This window comes from Nerophis lumbriciformis, linkage group LG25 (genome assembly GCF_033978685.3).
Source record: "Nerophis lumbriciformis linkage group LG25, RoL_Nlum_v2.1, whole genome shotgun sequence".
In the NCBI taxonomy this organism is placed as follows: domain Eukaryota; kingdom Metazoa; phylum Chordata; class Actinopteri; order Syngnathiformes; family Syngnathidae; genus Nerophis; species Nerophis lumbriciformis.
The window spans coordinates 13056920-13078470 of NC_084572.2; the positions used below are offsets into that span (position 1 = coordinate 13056920).

The 21551-nt window shown below is 37.7% G+C and overlaps 1 protein-coding gene across 2 annotated transcripts in view; it reads left to right on the top strand.

The window, feature by feature from the left end:
- The window catches only part of tspan34a (tetraspanin 34a), a 20294-nt gene extending 1308 nt beyond the window's left edge, over positions 1-18986 (top strand). Inside the window, exons 1-8 of one of the 2 annotated variants that reach the window (XM_061983767.1) lie at positions 2394-2563; positions 6975-7051; positions 9934-10149; positions 15817-15891; positions 15965-16072; positions 16133-16285; positions 16363-16455; positions 18640-18986. In XM_061983767.1, coding sequence (XP_061839751.1) covers positions 6995-7051; positions 9934-10149; positions 15817-15891; positions 15965-16072; positions 16133-16285; positions 16363-16455; positions 18640-18696 — 759 coding nt within the window. In that variant the 5' untranslated portion in view covers positions 2394-2563; positions 6975-6994 and the 3' untranslated portion in view covers positions 18697-18986. Of the gene's footprint in view, positions 1-2393; positions 2564-6974; positions 7052-9933; positions 10150-15816; positions 15892-15964; positions 16073-16132; positions 16286-16362; positions 16456-18639 lie in introns of those variants that run through there. The other variant, XM_061983766.1, reaches the window with a different exon arrangement.
- Positions 18987-21551: the final 2565 nt, after the last annotated feature.

Here is a 21551-nt window from a genome sequence, read left to right on the forward strand (position 1 = left end):
AGCAGTGATTCTCAAACTGTGGTACTAGTGGTCCGCCAAAGAATCCCTTAATTAAATATTCAAACACGGTGTTACTGTTCAAACTGTGTGTAATGTTACAGTGGCCATAAATATTAAATATACTTGTTAAATAAAACCTCTGCCTTTTTAATCTATATTTAATATTTTAAGCCAATGTATTTTAATATTGGTCATTATGGTGGTACTTGGAGATCCAAGTGTTTTCTGAAGGGCTACTTGGTGAAAAAAGTTTGAGAACCAGTGTCTTAAAGCAATTGAGGCAAAATGGCATGTATTGATTGATTGATTGAAACTTTTATTAGTAGATTGCACAGTTCAGTACATATTCCGTACAATTGACCACTAAATGGTAACACCTGAATACGTTTTTCAACTTGTTTAAGTCGGGGTCCACGTAAATCAATTCATGGTACAAATATATACTATCATCATAATACAGTCATCACACAAGTTAATCATCAGAGTATATACATTGAATTATTTACATTATTTACAATCCGGGGGGTGGGATTAGGAGGGTTTGGTTGACTTTAGTCATCAACAATTGCATCATCAGAGAAATGGGCATTGAAACAGTATAGGTCTGACTTGGTAGGATATGTACAGCGAGCAGAGAACATAGTGAGTTCAGATAGCATAACAACAAGTATATACATTAGAAATACATTTGATTATTTACATTTGGTTATTTACAATCCAGGGAGGTGGGATGTGGAAGAGGGAGGGTGTTAGTCAAGGGTTGAAGTTGTCTGGATTAGTTGTTTTAGTGTGGTTTTGAAGGAGGATAGAGATGCACTTTCTTTTACACCTGTTGGGAGTGCATTCCATATTGATGTGGCATAGAAGGAGAATGAGTTTAGACCTTTATTAGATTGGAATCTGGGTTTAACGTGGTTTGTAGAACTCCCCCTGGTGTTGTGGTTATGGCGGTCATTTACGTTAAGGAAGTAGTTTGACATGTAATTTGGTATCAGGGAGGTGTAGCGGATTTTATAGACTAGGCTCAGTGCAAGTTGTTTTACTCTGTCCTCCACCCTGAGCCAGTCCACTTTGGAGAAGTGGGTTGGAGTACTAGTTGGTTGCAACCAGCAGGGGTGCCGTTGATTTAGTTGCCATCAGCAAAGGTCAACATTCACACTTACACATACTGTATTGTTCATTGGTGTTGAATCGGTTTCTTGGCAGGTTAATTTTGAGATGCAAAACAAAATTTGAAAGAAAGAAAAAAATTCAATTAACATTTATATTTTTTATCTAATAAAATAAAAGTTGCAACTTAAGTTCAGATGTTTCTACCAACAAAAATGTAAATATAAATTTTTTTTAATTTTTTTTAAAATTGTGTTTATTCAAATAATCAATTCCTCATTGACAATGAACACCAAATTCTTAGTTTGCAAAAATGTAAAAAAAAATAAATAAATGTGTGTTTCAATCTATAAAAAACACATTTATATTTAACAGTTTGCCCTATTATTACAACATGTTATAGTATTTAAAGTCATTTATTCACTTTGTCTTGATGCAAAATGGCATGCACTACCTTTCTGCACGCAGCAGGGGGGCTATTGATTTGATCTCAATAGGCGAATTTCAACATTCACACTTAAACATTTACATTGTATTTCCTCGCATGTGTTTTTTGTGATTTTAATACATCAATAACAAAGAAGCAGTGAAATTTAAAAAAATATTAAACATATTTTTAACAAACAAAATCAAAATTGCAACACAAGTTCCGTTGTCTGTACCAACAAAAATGTGTATGAACATTTTTGATTTTAAAGTATGAATCCTAATTTTCCTCACTGTCAATTAGCAAAATTCAGACAAATTCTTAGTTCGCAATAATGTATAAAGAAAAAAAATACTTTTTAGTTTCTATTTATATACCTATAAACTAATTTGATTGGATTTTGCTTTAATTTTGGCCAATTTACTGTTATTATTGTGTTGAATGGATCTTCTGGAAAATTATGTCTGTCTCTTTTCTAACAAAGAGCCCGTGGAAATACTTGTGCCTTCCGGAAAGAAACAGACAATTATGGGGATGAAAATCATCTCCTTCCATATATTCGGGTACTCAGCTAAGCTCATTTTTAGGGTTCACAACAAGTCTGTTATGATCCCGATCACTCGGTAAGACCTTTTTTTGTATTTATTTGAAGTCTTTTTTTGTTTGTTGATGCTGTTTTGGACACTTTTGAACCCAACTTTACTCAATTTGGAACTCTTTTTGTTCATATGTTGGCTTTCTTTGTGAAATGACTTACAGGTAAGAAATCATTGATCCTATTTCTATTTTAAGCCCGCATCAGCTGTATAAACCCATTTGATTGGTCATAAAGTTTGTCTTGAATGGACTTTGATCCCCAGGGGGAAAAAAAGTCAGTGACGTGCAGGCCATGAAGTCCCCTTTTTGTCTCTATCTGCGTAATATGGGTGTGTTTTTTGTGAAACTGGGGAGAAGATAAAGGAACGCACAGAAGGCTTTTTGTCGCACACACTCCTGATTGATCAACGGACTTCTCCGCAAACACAGGTAGGAACTCCATTTCATCAGTTTGACACCAGTTGGAGTTAACACAAAGTTGTTCTGCTAGTTGCCGGGCAGAACTCCAGGTATTTTCTCTTGATGTTCTCTATGAACATGAATTTGTCAATCAATTTAAATAACTAAGTAAAGGACTTGATGTAATACATTAGTTATATTTTCATAATTCCCTGACAAAATAAAGAGCTGTCCCAGCAGACACAAGACATTAAAACAACGTAGAGAACTTGTTGAATTAGGTCCGGATGTTGAGCAACTCAAATCTAATGTTGGAACAACATGCTTTTTGACAACAGTTATTCAATGTTGGGTTCTGACGTTGATTTGACCATTGAATTTTGGTCGTTTCCCAACCAATAATCTACAACACAAATACAACGTTGAAACAACATGCTTTTTGACCATGTTTATTCAATGTCAGGTTGTGACGTTGATTTGACCATTGAAATTTGGTAATTTTCCAACCAAAAACGTGGATCAAATGTTAGACATCAACATTTACAAATGCAACTATTTTTCAATGTTGTTTCAAAGTCAGTTTTAAAAAACATACATCGCAGGCCTAAAGTTTGGACACACCTTCTCATTCAATGTGTTTTCTTTATTTTCATGACTATTTGCATTGTAGATGGTCACTGAAGGCATCAAAACTATGAATGTGGAGTTATGTACTTAACAAAAAAAGGCGAAATAAATGAAAACATGTTTTATAATCTAGTTTCTTCAAAATAGCCACCCTTTGCGCTGATTACTGTTTTGCACACTCTTGGCATTCTCACAATGAGCTTCAAGCACACCTGTGAAGTGAAAACCATTTCAGGTGACTACCTCTTGAAGCTTATCGAGAGTATGCGAAGAGTGTGCAAAACAGTAATCAGAGCAAAGGGTGGCTATTTAGCAGAAACTAGAATATAAAACATGCTTTCAGTTATTTCACCTTTTTTGTTAAGTACATAACTCCACATGTGTTCATTCATAGTGTTGATGCCTTCAGTGACAATCTACAATGTAAATAGTCATGAAAATAAAGAAAACGCATTGAATGAGAAGGTGTGTCCAAACTTTTGGCCTGTACTGTATATGTATACTCAACGTTGTATCAATGTCTTGTGCCTACTGGGGTCCACTAAGCTTGTTTTCCAAATATACAGTACATTTTGACATTTGTGTTTTTTATCAAACAGACAACTTGAGTGCTAGTAAAAGAGAAAAAAAGAGCACTCTTTAATATACCACAGCCTATCATACCAGTGCCTGTGTATTGTGGAAGTACTCTATGCCCCAAGTGCCCTGTTAGTAGTACTGTATAGTAAAATAGGACATTAAGTAATTGAGTTCATTGCTTTGACTTTATGTGCCACCAGCTGACCTTTGACCTTCGTGGTTAAGAAAGTATTTTCAAACATAAGTGTTTGTATTGTTGTAATATTGTAACTTTTTCTAAGAACATTTCAAATTATTAGCTGTAACATTACAACTTTTTTTTGTCATGTTAAAGTTGAACTGCACTTATTTTTGGAATTTTACCGATCATTTACAATCCTTATAAGACAAGTACGCTCATGTTTTTCTTTTTTTTTATGCATTCTAAGTCATAAAATACAGCAACACAGCTAATGGGAGTACTGTAATGCGCCCATAAAGCACTTCAAAAAACATCCAAAAAGCGCCAACAATACTGTATTTACATCTCGTGACCTGAATATTAACCAAGTATTAGCGATTATTATAAGCGCTAGCGCATACTAACTATTTATAGTGGCACCGTGATCACAGACAGCTATCTAGCTATATTGACATATTGAGCCGGGGAGATTCTGTGCGTTTCTGAGCTGGTGAAAGTTAACTCTACCCTATAAACCATGTCTCTCACCTGAATAGTAGTAGGATGTGACCATAAAAAGAGAAGTTGGTCAACTTTAACATTCAACTTAATAATCCTCATGAAAGGTTAAAGAGATGGCAAAGACACGAAAAGTTGCTCATTTGCAGCACTTTTTTTTAACCCTTTGTGAGGATTATGATTAATTCTTCATTCAAACGGGAAGCTATACAAATCCCATTGTTCAGCATCCAAGTGAGAGCAGACATTGTACAGTAAATTATTGATTTAATATTCCGAGTTTGTATTTCTTGTTTAGCACTTAGAAATACTATTACTTGCTGGCTCTGCTAATCACTCAGTTTCTAAAACTTGTTGATCATCCTCCTTATATTCAGGCTCAAAAAGATAATGTTCTGGATCATCATTTATCTCAAAAGTAGTTGTCGATGTCTCTCTTGAAGTCTGTCATGAGTAGTAGCGTTGTTATTGTTTAAGGAAAAAGGAAACGTTGTGACGCGTCTATGAAATTACGAGCTGCTGTTTACTTAAAATGAGCAAAATATGCAACTATTACATGTTATTATTAATGTGCCTGTTACTACGTTACATATATACTTACAGCGTGTATATAAAACGTTGATGGAGGCTTTTGGATGTTTCTAGGGCGCTTTATAGTCGGAATAGAGCGACTCCCCTTGGCTCCACTGGTAGCTGACTTTTGCTAACAATTATTCATGAGTTAGAATGCATTAAAAAAATGTAATATATCCGTTCATTTGTGAATGATGGACACCCCCCCCCCCCCAAAAATAGTGCAGTTCCCCTTACCACTTTCATCTTGTAACTTTACACTTCTTTCTTTTTTTTTCTTCTACCATTATGACTTTTTTCCTCATAATTTTGCAAAGTTTTTTTTCAAAAAAGCAAAAATGATTGCTGTATGTAGCATTATGAATATCTTTCTTTATTGCGATATCATCTCTATTACTCCTAACATAATTTTTTTTTATTGTTTCTTGTAATGTTATGAATTGGTTCTTGTTAAAATTACATATTTTTTTCTCTCGCAACATTTTTCTTTCAAAATAATACAACTTTTTTCTAATATCAACTTTCTTGGAATACTATCTATATTTTGTGTAACATTGTTTTTTCTAGTAATATTACAGTTTTGGTCTTGTAACTTTATGGCTTTTTTCTTGCAATATTGCAACCATGATATTATATATTGCATATTTTTTCATAGGAAAAATAAAACTTTTTTTTCTACAATAAGAAAAATGCTTTTAATTCTATTTTACCTTAACAATGTTTTTCTCTCAATTTAGGCAAGGTATGGCAATTTATTTTTACAAAGTTTTCTTAAAATAAATCCGTATTTTTTGTAAGTTATTTTTTTCAATGTTATTTTGTAATTTTAATTACTTTTTTTGTAATACCGTCTGCATTTCTTGTAATATTGTATTTTTTAAAAATGCATTTAAGAAAAAAAAGAGAAATCTTTTCTTTTGGACATTTTAATTACATATGTTTTTTGTAATATTATGTATGTTGCTTGTAACGTTATATTTGAAAACGTACATTACCAAAACAACTTCTTGTAATTCATATTCCTTAAAACAAATGCCAAAAAAATATTAATTTATTGTAATATTAACATCAAGTTTCTAGTAATTACCATATTACTTAAAGTAATACAGCTTTATAATTTTCTGGAATACCTACTACTTCTTCCTCATTCTTTTTATGTAAAACCTTTTGACTTTTTGCTCATATGTTACTATTTTATTGTAGTTCAATGTGGTCCTAATACACTTTAAAACTGCTATAAATACATTAAAAAGAACCATTTTTAAAAGGTATTCCCAGAATAAAACATGAAAAATAATATAATTACATTACATTTCCCAGTTGTGCTACCTCCAAAAGAAATCCGGCGATGACGGCAACATGAAATTTACTTCATTTTATTGTGCCTTGTCAACAAATTTGCCAAGTAGGTGGCCGATGTCAGTCAGAGCTGCAATAAGGAAGGTAAAAAGTTACTGTAACCGTAAAAGGCTAGCAAATGTGTGTTATGTCGGGAACATGGTGTGTTTTGTCTTTTATTACCTCCACTCTGCTACCTGCAGCGTGACTAAACCATGTCTTTGCTTCTGCGTCATTAATGAGCCGTGCTATCAGAGGTCACTTGGATAAGTGGCGCCACATAAAGGCAGCTCCAATCTCTTATCTGAATTTTACAAGAGAGTGGAAAATAACATATCTTTAGCATCTTAATTATTAATCAAATCACGGGTTAATATTGCAAGATTGCGTAATAAAGAGTGGAGGTTGAACGCTTACTTCATCATGCTCTACCTGCTACTTGTACTTATATTGTGTACATTTTAAATGCTATTTACATTTTTCCTGAAACTTGCAAAGGTTGTCAAAGTGAAAGATGAGGCCCCCTTTGCGACTACTGTGACTAGTTAATGTCTAACTAAAGCAAATTAAGTTGCGTCATGTTATACATACTTCCGCCTCCTTCCTGCTGGACTGACAAAGCATTTTCTTTTTTGTTGTTGACAGTATTAGAAACAGACGCCAAGATGTGTTGCGCAGGATTCCTCAAACTGATGATGTTCATCTTCAACGGCGCCATCTTTGTAAGTTATGGCATGAATACGTGTTTGTTTGTATGTACTGTAACATTAGGGACACTCGCACAATCGAATACAAGAGTTATATATTAAATTGGGCATTTACAAAGACGATACATTGGTGGTGTTAAGTGGGGTGGGTAGGGGTCTCATCGTCTAATTTGCATAATGGGTCATGGCGCATGTGCCTGTGATTATAAATTAAAAGTTAAAGTGCCATTGATTGTCACACACAGACCAGGTGTGGCGAAACTATTCTCTGCATTTGACCCATTACCCTTGATCACCTCCTGGGAGGTGAGGGGAGCAGTAATCATTTTGGTGATTTAACCCCCAATTCCAACCCTTGATGCTGAGTGCCAAGCAGGGAGGTAATGGGTCCCATTTTTATAGTCTTTGGTATGACTCGGCCGGGGTTTGAACTCACAACCTACATATCTCAGGGCGGACACTCTAATTATCATGGACGCTGCGCGTAAAGTGAGTTAAAGAAAAAAACTGGGAAAAGTCCAAAAACTAATTCCAAGATTTGGTCAGCATGCTCATTGTTGAGCTTGTCGCGACCTCAGGGTGCAGAGATAGAAGACGACGTGCGGGTAAAAGAGTTTGATGAAACTGGGATTTTAACAAAAGGTAGCAAACAGCCAGTTACAAGACAAACAGTGACACAATACAATCATTTAGCGGTGGTAAGGAGCAACAGGTGAACATAAATAGAATTGATTAACCAATAGAAAACAGGTGCACTAGTAGGAAACTAAGCAGAGAGGGAAGGTGCAGCAAAACAAAGAGTCCTACAGGAAATGCAATAAAAACAAGAGCACCAGGAGAGAAAATGGTACCAAACACTTGAAAACGAAGAAGAAAGTCCAAACTGTCATGTGGCATCATGACAATAACAACATTAAAGTACCAGTAGAGTGGAAAAACAAGTTGCCTCTATTTTGAAGCTATCAGATGAATGACACCAAAAGACTTCCAAAGTTTGCGAGTAAATAGATATGATCAAAATAGTATCAATCGCACGGAGATTCCTGAGCCATTTTAAGAGTTGATGAGCAAGCGAGTCACGTGATCTGTGACATAGAGTTAGGAGCCACAGATCCCTTCCCCATCAACAACAATGCTAGTCAAGCAAACTTTGTGAGAGCCAACAACGATTACTTTGGGAAAATGATGATCTAGGACCCTATATTTTTGAGCCCGTACACAAGGAGGATGAGCAATAAGTTTTAGAAGCCGAGTGCTGAACGGATGCAGTGTCATTGAAACATAGCGTCTGCAGCATTGCTAGGTGCTAAACATATAAACTAACCATGATAAAACAAACACTTACTGTACAAACCGATGGGACACTTACATAGATGAAGATTCAGTCACAATCTTCACAAAGGGTTCAAAAAGTTGCCGCAAATATGTCTATTTTACCATCTCGGGTATGTCATAGTCGACCAGCCTGCCGGTCCATGGCCACATTTGTCTACTACCAGGTGAGAAATGCATGAATTATAATGTAGAGTTTACTCTCAGCAAGTTTCAGATGAAGCAAAAGCAGCCCGTCGGTCTATGTGTCAACAATAGCATCTTAAGATAGCATTAGATCACTTGTATCAATGAGCCGCTTAAATAGTCCGTCTGCGTTAGCGCTTATAATAACAATGTTACTCATATTTGGTTAATTTTCAGGTCACGTCATGTATATGGAGTATTGTTGGCGCTTTCTGGATGTTTTCAGAGACGGTTTTATGAGCGGAGTAGAGGACCCTCAACTTGTTGGCTATTTATTTATGATTTAGAATGCATGAAAAAAGCCAAGCATATGTGTTCTTGTCTAAAATAAGGATTGTGAATGATAAACAGCACATCTCTTTCCAATTGTTGCTTATTTCCAGTACAACTGATCTAATAAAGTGGTCAGAGTGCAGCAGCGTTACTACAGTGACGTAGAATCTGCGGAAATTGCCGAAGGTATTCGGAGTGGAATATTCAAAATGGCCAACTAAATTTGTAGCATTTTGTGATGTTTAGATGGTGGTTTCACATACTTTGCGGATTGTAAATACAACTGGCATTAATGGATACAATGAAACACAATTAAGCCTATGAAATCAACTTGTTTTTACACTCTAGTGGTCACTTTAAAGCTGTCAAACTATGAACTGTTTTAATCACAGGGTTGCTGTGGATTAATTTCGATTAATCGCCATTACACATGTTTAATTGTGTTTTATTTTGGATGAACAAAGACAGTCAAGGGATCATATACAAAGGACTGAAGACGGGTTAATAATCAGATTAATATTGGTGAGGGATTAATCCGCATTAAAACGCCAAATTTGACAGCCCTAAAGAATGTATGAATATAATAGCAACACAGCAAAAATAAAACTCATCAGGTTTGTGTCATTCCGATAATGATACTGGCATTGATTTTTAGATAGATCCGTCCACCCTTTATATTGATTGAACATGCCTGATCCAAGAAAGCTTTGCGCGTATTAAAACACGTGTTAACTTGAAAGTGCACGCTAAGCTGATTTACTAAGTTCGTGTGCAGAGGAATGTGTTTCTTAAATGAGCAAAATAGCACTTGCAATCCATTTAGCGTGTCTGTCTGTCACTGAGAAGAGGATATGCAAATGTAACCATTTATCGCTCTCATTGTGATTTATCAACCATGAAACTGTTTTGTGACCGCCGTTTTGTGTCTATATTTAGCCGGTTTAAAATGTACCAGTGTGTAAAAACCGGCACAGTTACGCACAAATGGCTGTTTTTGTAGTAAAATTCAACTAGTTTCTAAAAATGGAAATGTTTACTTTGAACATCATGCTAACAGTTTGCTAGTTCTCTGTCTTTTTGGTTCATCCGGGAATGTCGTCTTTCAGGTAGCAGGTGCTGCCATCCTGGGCGTGGGCATTTGGGTGAAGGTGGACAGCAATTCCCTGATGGGAATACTGGATAGCGTGGAGGACATTCCCTCAGAGGTATCCGAGGTCGCCAACGTCGCCTACCTGCTCATCGCGGTGGGGTCCGTGTTGCTGGTCATCGGCTTCCTGGGCTGCTGCGGCGCCGTGAAGGAGAGCAGGTGCATGCTTCTGACGGTGAGTATTCACGCCTTTTCACCTTCTTTCGCACACGCTTTGAGCAAACTCGTACAATAGAAGCTTCTATTCTGAAAATACAAACAAGAAAAAGTGTAGAGGGGAAAACATTAAAAATGGAATGAGTTAAAATTAGAGATGTCCAATAATATCGACCTGCCGATATTATCGGCCGGTAAATGCTTTAAAATGTAATACCGGAAATTATCGGTATCGGTTTCAACCTCCCGATATTTCCGGGAGAAACTCCCGAATTTCAGTGTCCCTCCCGAAAATCTCCCGGGGCAACCATTCTCCCGAGTTTCTCCCGATTTACACCCGGACAACATTATTGGGGGCGTGCCTTAAAGGCACTGCCTTTAGCGTCTTCTACAACCTGTCGTCACGTCCGCTTTTACTCCATACAAGCAGCGTGCCGGCCCAGTCACATAATATATGCGGCTTTTACACACATAAGTGAAATCAAGGCATTCTTGATCAACAGCCATACAGGTCACACTGAGGGTGGCCTTATAAACAACTTTAACACTGTTACAAATATGCGCCACACTGTGAACCCACTCCAAACAAGAATGACAAACACATTTTGGGAGAACATCTGCACCGTAACACAACATAAACACAACAGAACAAATACCCAGAACCCCTTGCAGCACTAACTCTTCCGGGACGCTACAATATACACCCCCCGCTACCACCAAACCCCCCCCCCCCCCCACCCCCCACCCCCACACACACACACACACACAATTTTGGTAAAAAAGCCATTATTGGACATCTCTAGTTAAAATGTTAATGTTGTTCTAATAACTAATGTTTCGCTTTCTATGTTGGAGACTTGAGTATTGGCTGATACTGATATTGATCCGATACATACTGTGGAATGTTACAAAACACTTGATTAAGTGAAATCAGTTAAACAGAGAACAATTATAGGGATGTTAAAAACTAACCTATTTATTATTAACTGTCTAAAATGGACGTATGCTGTCTTTAAGCTGAAGTGGAGTGGTCATTGTTTTTGGCGACACCTCAATGCTACAATGATTAATTAAGCTCATGACGCAGTAAGTTGAATGATGCGGACACATTTGTTCCTGGATACTTTCTAATACACTTCTGCCTTGGAAACTTTGTATGTGTAAGTAATATGCAACTCTATTTGACACTTGTTTATATTGACATATGTTGGTTTGACTGCAATATTGTTCAATTAAGGACACAGTATTATGTATGTCGAGCTTGTGTGCTATTGTGTGCTTAGCTGTTGTGTAGCTGCTAGCTCCTAGTCGCTTAAAACCCAATTGGAGAATATTTAGAGTTTGTTAGTTAACTGGCTGTCCAGCTTCGTACAAGTGAACACAAAGAAGGACTGCTTTTAGATTTGAGGTTCATATAATCTTTTATGATCATGTAATCTTACTTGTTGTCTTGCTTATATCCGATATCAATATCGGACACCCCTGCTATAATATAACTATAATGATAACAACCTTTGACACCTATAACACTAATACTTGTTGGCAAAACCTATTAGCATATGTGTTGACTTGCTTTCAACCTGTCATGATCTGTGGTTCCCGGATAATATTTTGTTATGTTCTGTTAGTTTTAGACTCCATTAGTTCCTGTTTTTGTGCACCCTTGTTTGTTTTAGTTACCATGGCGACTTATGATTTTCACCTGCCTCTGGTGTTCGGGACGCGCACCTGTTTCCAATCTAGAGACATTATTTAAGCCTACCTTTGCCAGTCAGTCGTCCTGGCGTCCTTGTTTGTCTCATGCCTGGACTATGTAAGTCGTGTTTATTTCATGCCACAGTTTCATAAGTTCTCTATGTCCATAGTCTATGCTAAGTATTTACTTTAACTCCAAGTGCGATCAGCGCGTTGTGCTTTCTCCTTGTTTTTCGTTTTTGTACCTTTTTGAGTTTTGAGAATTAAATCATGTTTTTACCTGCACGCCTTGTCCGGAATAGTCCGTTTGCATCCTGGGAGAACAAACTTCGCAGCAAACCGTGACACAACCTGTTCAACACATGTAAAATATCAAAATGGACAAGAACACCACTAGCTAGCTTATGCTACCATTAGTGGTTTAACAGAACATATATAACTAATTATACTAAATAACTTTCGCTGGATGGTCCGCAAAATTTGTTTGGCGTTAATGCTTGTCACTTACACAAAGGGAGCACTTGCACATACATGAAAACTGTCCAAGAAAAGCAACTAACAATTTGCAGTCATGTTGTTGTTATGATAAAATATACACTCAATGACAGCTAACGTTAGCTAGCCAAATCATTATCATTAGCTAACAGCACACACAGCTAACCCGCGTAAAGACTACAAACAACCCCTTTAAGTTTATGTCAACATTCGACTAGTTGTCTAAGTCGACCAACTCATCAAGTGTTCCATGACTAAAATACTGTATGAACGCTTAAAACCATAATATAATATTTGAGGCACAATGAGGTCACTGCTCTGCAAAAAGGGTGTGTTTATGTCGACATGGGTTGCCGTTAGAAATGTCCGATAATGGCTTTTTTGGCGATATCCGATATTCCGATATTGTCCAACTCTTAATTACCGATTCCGATATCAACCGATACCGATATATACAGTCGTGGAATTAACACATTATTATGCCTAATTTGGTTGTGAGGCCCAGCTGGATGCATTAAACAATGTAACAAGGTTTTCCAAAATAAATCAACTCAAGTTATGGAAAAAAATGCCAACATGGCAATGCCATATTTATTATTGAAGTCACAAAGTGCATTATTTTTTTTAACATGCCTCAAAACAGCAGCTTGGAATTTGGGACATGCTCTCCCTGAGAGAGCATGAGGAGGTTGAGGTGGGCGGGGTTCGGGGGAGGGTTAGTGGGGGGTGTATATTGTAGCGTCCCGGAAGAGTTAGTGCTGCAAGGGGTTCTGGGTATTTGTTCTGTTGTGTTTATGTTGTGTTACGGTGCGGATGTTCTCCCGAAATGTGTTTGTCATTCTTGTTTGGTGTGGGTTCACAGTGTGGCGCATATAAAAAAATTTGTGTTGTTGTATTGTGCAGGTTTGAAATAAATACTTCAAACAATTCAAACAATATTTGTAACAGTGTTAAAGTTGTTTATACGGCCACCCTCAGTGTGTCCTGTAAGGCCGTTGACCAAGTATGCTTGTATTCACTTGTGTGTGTGAAAAGCCGTAGATATTATGTGACTGGGCCGGCACGCAAAGGAAGTGCCTTTAAGGTTTATTGGCACTCTGTTCTTCTCCCTACGTCCGTGTACACAGCGGCGTTTTAAAAAGTCATGAATTTTACTTTTTGAAACCGATACCGATAATTTTGAAACCGATAACAATAATTTCCGATATTACATTTTAAAGCATTTACCGGCTAATAATATCGGCAGTCCGATATTATCGGACATCGCTAGTTGCAGTACTGTCACATACATTGTTATGGCTACTGCAGAGTTGTGGTTATGTCAAAAACAATAAAAGCAAACAAAAGGGCAAAAGGAAAGAAACATCTGCGTGCCTTCAGAGCTTCGACAAAGGACCAAAGTTCTTTGGCGGTGGACTTCTCAGCTGTCCTTTCAACAAGCAAAAGGCACACCTTTTAAATCTTTCACAAATGAAGGAAACCATGTCAATAAACTGCCGGAGGTTAAAAAAAATCCTTTATCATTTCCTTATGCCACTGGCCAAAGTCACAAGGGAAAGTGCAAGCAATGGCTACTTTGTTACGTCAACAACCGCTTACATCAACATGAGTCAGCCAGTCGGAGGGATATTGACTGATATTATAACCTACAACACAAACCTGACACAATGTTTTGTCTTTAAATGTATATAATGTTTGTATTTTTTATTTTTACAATATAGCAATAATTGGTAAAAAAAAGTTTGGACACCTTTGTAAAAATTGTGTTTTAAATTATACTGGCAACTAGTGCGATAACTGCTAGCTGGCAGTTAGCACCGCTTATCGCGAGCTATCTTAAATGCTAACTTATGTATTCATGTTTTTATTTCAATCCTACAGTGAGTCGGGTGGTCATGCCACTGCCTTTTCTACACTCGCTAATTTCTCATTTGCATAATTGGACACGGCGCACGTGTATGTCATTTTTATGAAAACAAAAATGCAACCAATGAGCAAAAAAACGTAACGAGCACATACGATTAGAAATAGAAAATGTTCTTTTGAAGCTACTTTTTGCAAACCAATAGTGGAATTGGGCAGGTTACGAAGAGTTCATTTCAGTTCAGTTTATTCATTTGTATAACGCATTTAAAATCAACCCCAGTTGGACAAAGTGCTGCACAGACATAATAAACTATTTTAAATACATACATATATATATATATATGTATATATATATATATATATAACAATAATTATATTAGGACTTGAGTTATTTACACAGAAAATGTTTGTAAATGTTTATTTACACACCTCAATTGTTTCCAACTGGTGTCTGTAACGCGGCAGTAAAATGGCTGATCAAACAAAACAGAAGTCATCATCATAGACCCACTAGCTGCGGAAGCTAGCTCTCCAGTCAACTAAACAGACTCAATAATGATGAGAGTGCGGAAATATGACCATATCACACCAACTCTCGAATCCCTTCACTGGCTTCCTGTTTCACTCAGGCTGGAATTCAAAGTCTCCCTACTAACCCACCAGTGCCTCTATGGAAATACCCCCCTCTACCTCAAAGAACTACTCACACCCAAATCCTCCACACGACACCTCCGCTCCGGACAGGCTAACCTCCTCCAACCTCCGAGGACAAAGCTACGAACTATGAGAGACCGGGCTTTCTGCTCCGCCGCTCCCAGTCTGTGGAACGCTCTCCCTGACCACCTGAGGGCACCACAAACTGTGGATGCTTTTAAAAAAGGCTTAAAAACCCTTCTTTTTTAAAAAAGCCTTTTTTTAGATATATGCATACTAGTTTTAGCTATTCGACTGTTCTAGTTTTTATTTTTATTTATATTTTATTATCTTTTAATTTTAAAAAAAAAATATATTTTTTTAATACACTGTAGCACTTTGAGGTTGTTTACTCAATGTAAAGTGCTTTTTTTTTTTTACAAATAAAATCTATTATTATTATTAATAACTCCACGGTGGCGAATTGGGTAGTTTACTGTGGAATTTGTGTAACTGAAACAATACAAAACAAATGTTGTTGTAATTTAATAATACTCGTAATTGTGTTAACATATTAGCTATGGCTAACAACGCTACCTTCATTAAATTACAACAGCATAAGCTAGAAGAATGAACGGCACTCTGGTTGAAAAAAAAAAAAAAGCACTACGGGTAAATGGAAGCAGTGAGCGAACTAGTCTAAAAGATGGCGCAGTAGCACAAACAATAAAACACCTCAGTGTTTCTATTTATTTTTTTTGAAAACTTTTTATTATGGCCGTCAGCGAAGAATAACCCATAAATTAGTAATAGAAAAAAGTTGCGGCTTATTCTGCAGCGTTTACGGTGCTACATTCACATGATGTTTATGAACGAGGGCGAACAGGCAGCCCCGAATGTTTTTGTGACGGTTGAAATGTATTGTTGGCGGGCCGCTCACTGTAACACAGCAAGCTACAGTATAATATGAATAATTGTTCATTTCCTCTTCCTTCAGTTCTTCAGTATCGTGCTGATAATATTCCTCGTCGAGGTCGCCGGCGCTGTGGTGCTGCTGGTTTTTAGCGACGTGGTAAGTGCTGACACCGGTAGCAACGTGACCGTGGGCGGTCGATGTTTAGCGAGCGTCTCTCGTTCCTCTGCAGGCCGAGAAGCTCTTTGACAGCCTCGAGACCGAAGTCAAGAAAAGCCTCGGCGAGAAGTACGGAAGCGACGAGAGCCTGACCTCGCTCTGGAACAGCACCATGATGGGGGTAGGATGCCACCAGGAGGCCACTGCTGTGTGACGTTCTGGGCTAACACCTCCTTCACAGTTTCAGTGCTGCGGGTACAAGAACTACACCGACTTCAACGGCTCGCCCTTCTACACGCAAAACAACGGCTCCTATCCGTCCCAGTGTTGCAACGGGACGGAGGCAGGCGGCACCTGTAGCACAGAGGCGGCAGGAACGGCCGCGGAACTGAAGGTACGTCTTCGTCGTCTTGCACGCGCTTGCTCTGGGTGGAGCCGAGTCGCTCGAACGTGTAATCTGCTTCCCTCCAGTTGGTTGACGGCTGCTTAGACAAGCTGATGCAGCTTATTGAGGAAAACATCATGATAATTGCCGCTGTGGCGCTCGGGATTGCCGCTCTTGAGGTACGACAAAAAAACACAAACTGCTTGTGAACAAAACGTCAAAAAATAATATTACCGTATTTTCCGCACTATAAGGCGCACCGGATTATAAGGCGCACCTTCAGTGAATGGCCTATTTTAAAACTTTGTTCATATGTAAGGCGCATAGAATAGACGCTGCAGTAGAGGCTGAGGTTACGTTATGAATCCATTAGATGGAACTGCGCTAAAGGGAATGTCAACAAAACAAATAGTGATTGTACTGACACTTCTACTTGCTGCTCTCTGTTCAACAACTCACTGTTTGAGTTTGTCCTCCAACTGAGCCATCTCGCTTTGTTCCCTCGGAAACTCTGTTTAGTCTTCTTTACTTGGCGCAGGTCACCATGTTGCTTCCTCCACTTCCTCACCATTGATTCGTTAATGTTAAATTCTCTTGCTGCTGCTCTATTCCCGTGTACTGCCTTGAGTTTAAACTCTGCGTCGTAAGCGTGTCTCTTAATAGGAGCCATTTTTGGGTCTTTACATAAAGTTTAGGTCTCGCAACTACGCCAACTTCATTTTCCCCCGTAGAAGAAGAACTTCTTCTTCTACGGTAAGCAGCCGTAGAAGGGGGAAAATGAAGTCGGCGTTGTACCGTAGTTGCGAGACCTGTTGTGGCTCAATATTGGTCCATATATAAGGCGCACCGGATTATAAGGCGCACTGTCAGCTTTTGAGGAAATTGGAGGTTTTTAGGTGCGCCTTATAGTGCGGAAAATACAGTATATTTCAAGGGTTGCATTTGTCGCCACTAAAACTTTAAAGAGTACCACGACTACATTGCTTACCAAAACAACAGCACCTACCCAAGGCTTTTTGGGGCCCTAAAAAAGATTTTCGGTATATAATATTATTGGTGTCTAACCAGCAGGCATAAGAAATGTCTGTGATAATGCAATTTTAAACATTCATTTTTGCGTCAAAATATCACTTCCGCATTTGAAAAAAAAAGAAATATCAATAAAAACGGTCTAAACCAGGGGTGTCAAAACTCATTTTAGATCGGGGGCCACATGGGTAAAAATCTACTCCCAAGTGGTCCAGACTGGTCAAATCACGGCACGATAACTTAAAAATAAAGACAATTTCAGATTATTTTCTTTGTTTAAAAATAGAACAAGCACATTCTGAAAATGTACAAATCATAATGTTGTTGTTGTTTTTACACTTACATGTTGCGGTTAATAGTATTCTATCTTTATTTGTCGTTATTTATATTTTCTGAATAAATGATGTGATAATATTCATCAGTCAACTCATTGGTGTTCATTTTCAATCTGTCAAGATAAAAAAATGATATCAAAATCAAATTACAGGATGTCATTTTCCTCAACGGATGTACTAACATCATGTGGTTTGTTTTGTACATATGTAGCATCATCTACAAAGATACAAAAAATTGCTATTGCGACATCCAGTGGACACATTTAGAACAGCAGTTTATTTCATTCAAAAATTTCAGGTTAATTTTTATACTTAGCAAACTCATCCCGCGGGCTGGATAAAACCTGTTTGCGGGCCGTAGGTTTGACACCCCTGGTCTAAACAAAATTTGCTGAACGCCTCAGCCGCACGTACTCACTGCACTGAGACGATCAAAAGCACCGAAACAAGCTCCTTAGTTTTAGCATGTCGATAGCTCACTTGCCGTCTCCTCGGTGAAGCCCATTCAGAACTCCTTTGCCATTTTGGCATTAATTAAAAAAGTAAACAAAACACACAAGAAAGGCAAAAACTATGAAAAAACAAATGTTATTTAGACACTATATTTGTAAGGAAAATGTTTGGCTGCAATATAAACTTAAATAGTACAATCTATTTAGAAATACGTCCGTAAATTATCTTTATGAGGTTTTGAACAGTCGTGGCCGCGATGCTGCTAAACCCAACTAAAAGTGTTTCAAAGGACATGTTGACTCCCCGCTTCAAAAAAAAGTTTAGCAGAGACAAAGTATAATTGTATCCATGAGGTGACTCAGTCCATCAAAGTAGAATAAGCACCTGCACATGATAATCAGCCAGTGAAGTGACTGGTCGCCATACAATACAATGTATGCCATTGTATGGCCAGGTGCAATCTCTCGGATAAATCAAAAATGTTTGTTTACAAAATAATTTACGGTATGTGGAAAGTTCCAGTGTGTTTTTGTGTTCTTTTTCCAGATTGCTGCCATGGTGGTTTCAATGGTTCTCTACAAGCAGATTGGTAACAAAGCGTGATAGCCGCTCTGTTGTTTTTCTTGTAATTTAATAAGATCGCTGATACATTTCCTTGAGGAAAAGTTGTTTTACACCCAGTTTCACTGAGAACAGTCAGGGATAAAAAAAAAAAAAAAGTGTGTTTATATTTCAATGGATGCCTTGACCTTAAATCATTAAGCTTGTAATATAGACAATGTGCGGGTATTAATAACTGTATGATATCACTTGCAGACTGATGACGTCATTCTATTTTTTATATTTGATCAAAGCAAAGAAATAAAAGGGAGTGTTGGTATTTGTTCAAGTTACACATGGGTCTGAGTACTTTGTTGCTGTCGCTCAAACATTGACTAATCAGATCCACGTCCTCACTTCCTTGTTTACTTTGACATAAATGTCCACTCATGATGATCTCTTCTCAGTATCTTACCTGTAGAAGGCGCCTATCCGACCTAAAGCTAAGCACAAATACATCGGAACCATTTTCTTCCCCTTCATCCTGGCGGCGCCCCCTAGAGCAGGGGTGTCAAACGTACAGCCCGGGGACCGTATCAGGCCCGCGAACAGGTTTAACCCGGCCCATGGCCCGCAAAATAAATTTAAGTATAACACGAGCTGCAAATTTTTTTATGAAAAATTGCAGTTCTAAATGTGTCCACTGGATGTCGCAATGGCAATTCAAGTGTAACCCACATCACACATGACACTGTTTAAAGATGACGTGTCAGCTGACTTCAAGCGCCCTCTGGATTGGCTGCCGCTACTCCAATCAGCGTCGATAGTGGCTGGCAACAGACTAATGCTGTAGCAACGCACAATACCTTTTTTTTTTTTTAATAGTAAATTATCCACTCAACAGATAAAAATAACGAAACAGTAAAATGCAAAGTCAACATGATCATAATTTTTGTAGTTAGATTTCCATGCAGCGCTCGCAGTTTGTTGACAGCAAGATGTGCACCCTGAACTCCATTGGAAAAATGTGTTTTTGCATTTGTTGTTTGTTCTATTTTATTTCATGATTAAAATTACCATGTTCACATTGGTTACGTTTGTAGTTATGTTACCTTTAATTCGACTATTACGGTGTCATTTTGATCATTGTTTTGATTATTGTCAGGTTCAAACACTGATGACAACTGGACCCCGACTTAAACAAGTTGAAAAACGTATTCGGGTGTTACCAGTTAGTGGTCAATTGTACGGAATATGTACTTCACTGTGCAACCGACTAATAAAAGTCTCAATCAATCAATCAATCTATTAAACGAGACAAGAAGCAAGGAATTAAATTTGGCTCAATTTGAGGAGAAACGTCTGGGCTGTGCTCTTGCACAGTCTCCAGCACGCTCTGGCGAAAGATTGTACGCCACCTCTTTTTATTTGGACTTTCCCTGTTTATATAACAACAGCTGTTTCTAAAGGAATGGGGGGTATGTAAACAGCCATTGTTTTCGGTCACATTAACACAAAAGAAAAAGATGCCTCGGGCTTGGGCTGGTCCTGGATCGAGCTTGGGCAGGTCTTGGATCAAAATAGATAACCCCTCCCATCTCCTCCCATCGTACACAATGGAATTTTCCAAGCCTTTGGCTTGGTGCAACAAAGATTGTCTGTTCACTGGGAACTCAGAGAACGGAAAGTTTTTTGATAATTTACATACAATTTTTCTGACATTTATAGTATAATTTTAATATTTGAATGATGGTAAGTGAATGTGTTGTGGCAGTTGTGGATGTCACCAATGTGGAGGTTTGAGGAAACACTCAGTTGCTTTTCCAAACACGTCTTTAATGAACTGCCAACATGATAATGCTGAACAGGAAGTGCTCAAAGTTTAATGGCTTTGTAAAAACACTGAGACACAGTCTAAGTTCATGGTGTTTTGTAAACGGCACCAATTTTTTCCTCAGTTTTCCACAAACTTGAAGTGTTTTGCCAAGAGGATTATTTGTCAGAATATGCTTGCTCTATTTTTGGCCAAAGAAAACAATTTTGAAGTTGTCTTTATTTTTAAGTTATCATGCCATGATTTTACCAGTCTGGCCCACGTGGGGATAGATTTTCCTCCATGCGGCCCCTGGGATAAAATGGGTTTGACACCCCTGCCCTAGAAGATGTCCAGCATTCCTCCTGCTTGTCAGTTACTCTTTAATCCAGCATTTAACTGATTCTGATTCTTCAAAATCCCTCAACTGCTTGTATCTCAAGCAAAACCTAGTTTGTAGAACGACACGACTAAAACTTTATATAATGGCAGGTGTTGGCACATTAAATTGTTGATGATCTAAATGTGCCTCCTTATCTGTGGGTCATAAGATATCAGTCATTACAATGTTTCCATCATCCATTTGAACTCAATGAAAGGTCGAATCAAAACATTCAAGTCAGCATTGTTCATTTAAGAAAGACTTTGGTAATAGAGACGACTAATATTAAATGATACAATATCAATAATATGTTAATATAATAAGATAATAATAAAACTATCCCACTCCTAATGAGTCTTTAATTTTTTTTTAAAGTTTCTACCGTATTTTTCCGATTATAAATCGCTTCGGCCGAAAATGCATAATAAAGAAGGAAAAAAACATATATCGGTCGCACTAGAGTATAAGTCGCATTTTTTGGGGAAATTTATTTGATAAAACCCAACACCAAGAATAGACATTTGAAAGGCAATTTAAAATAAATAAAGAATAGTGAACAACAGGCTGAATAAGTGTACGTTATATGAGGCATAAATAACCAACTGAGAACGTGCCTGGTATGTTAACGTAACATATTATGGTAAGAGTAATTCAAATAACTATAACATATAGAACATGCTATACGTTTACCAAACAATCTGTCACTCCTAATCGCTAAATCCC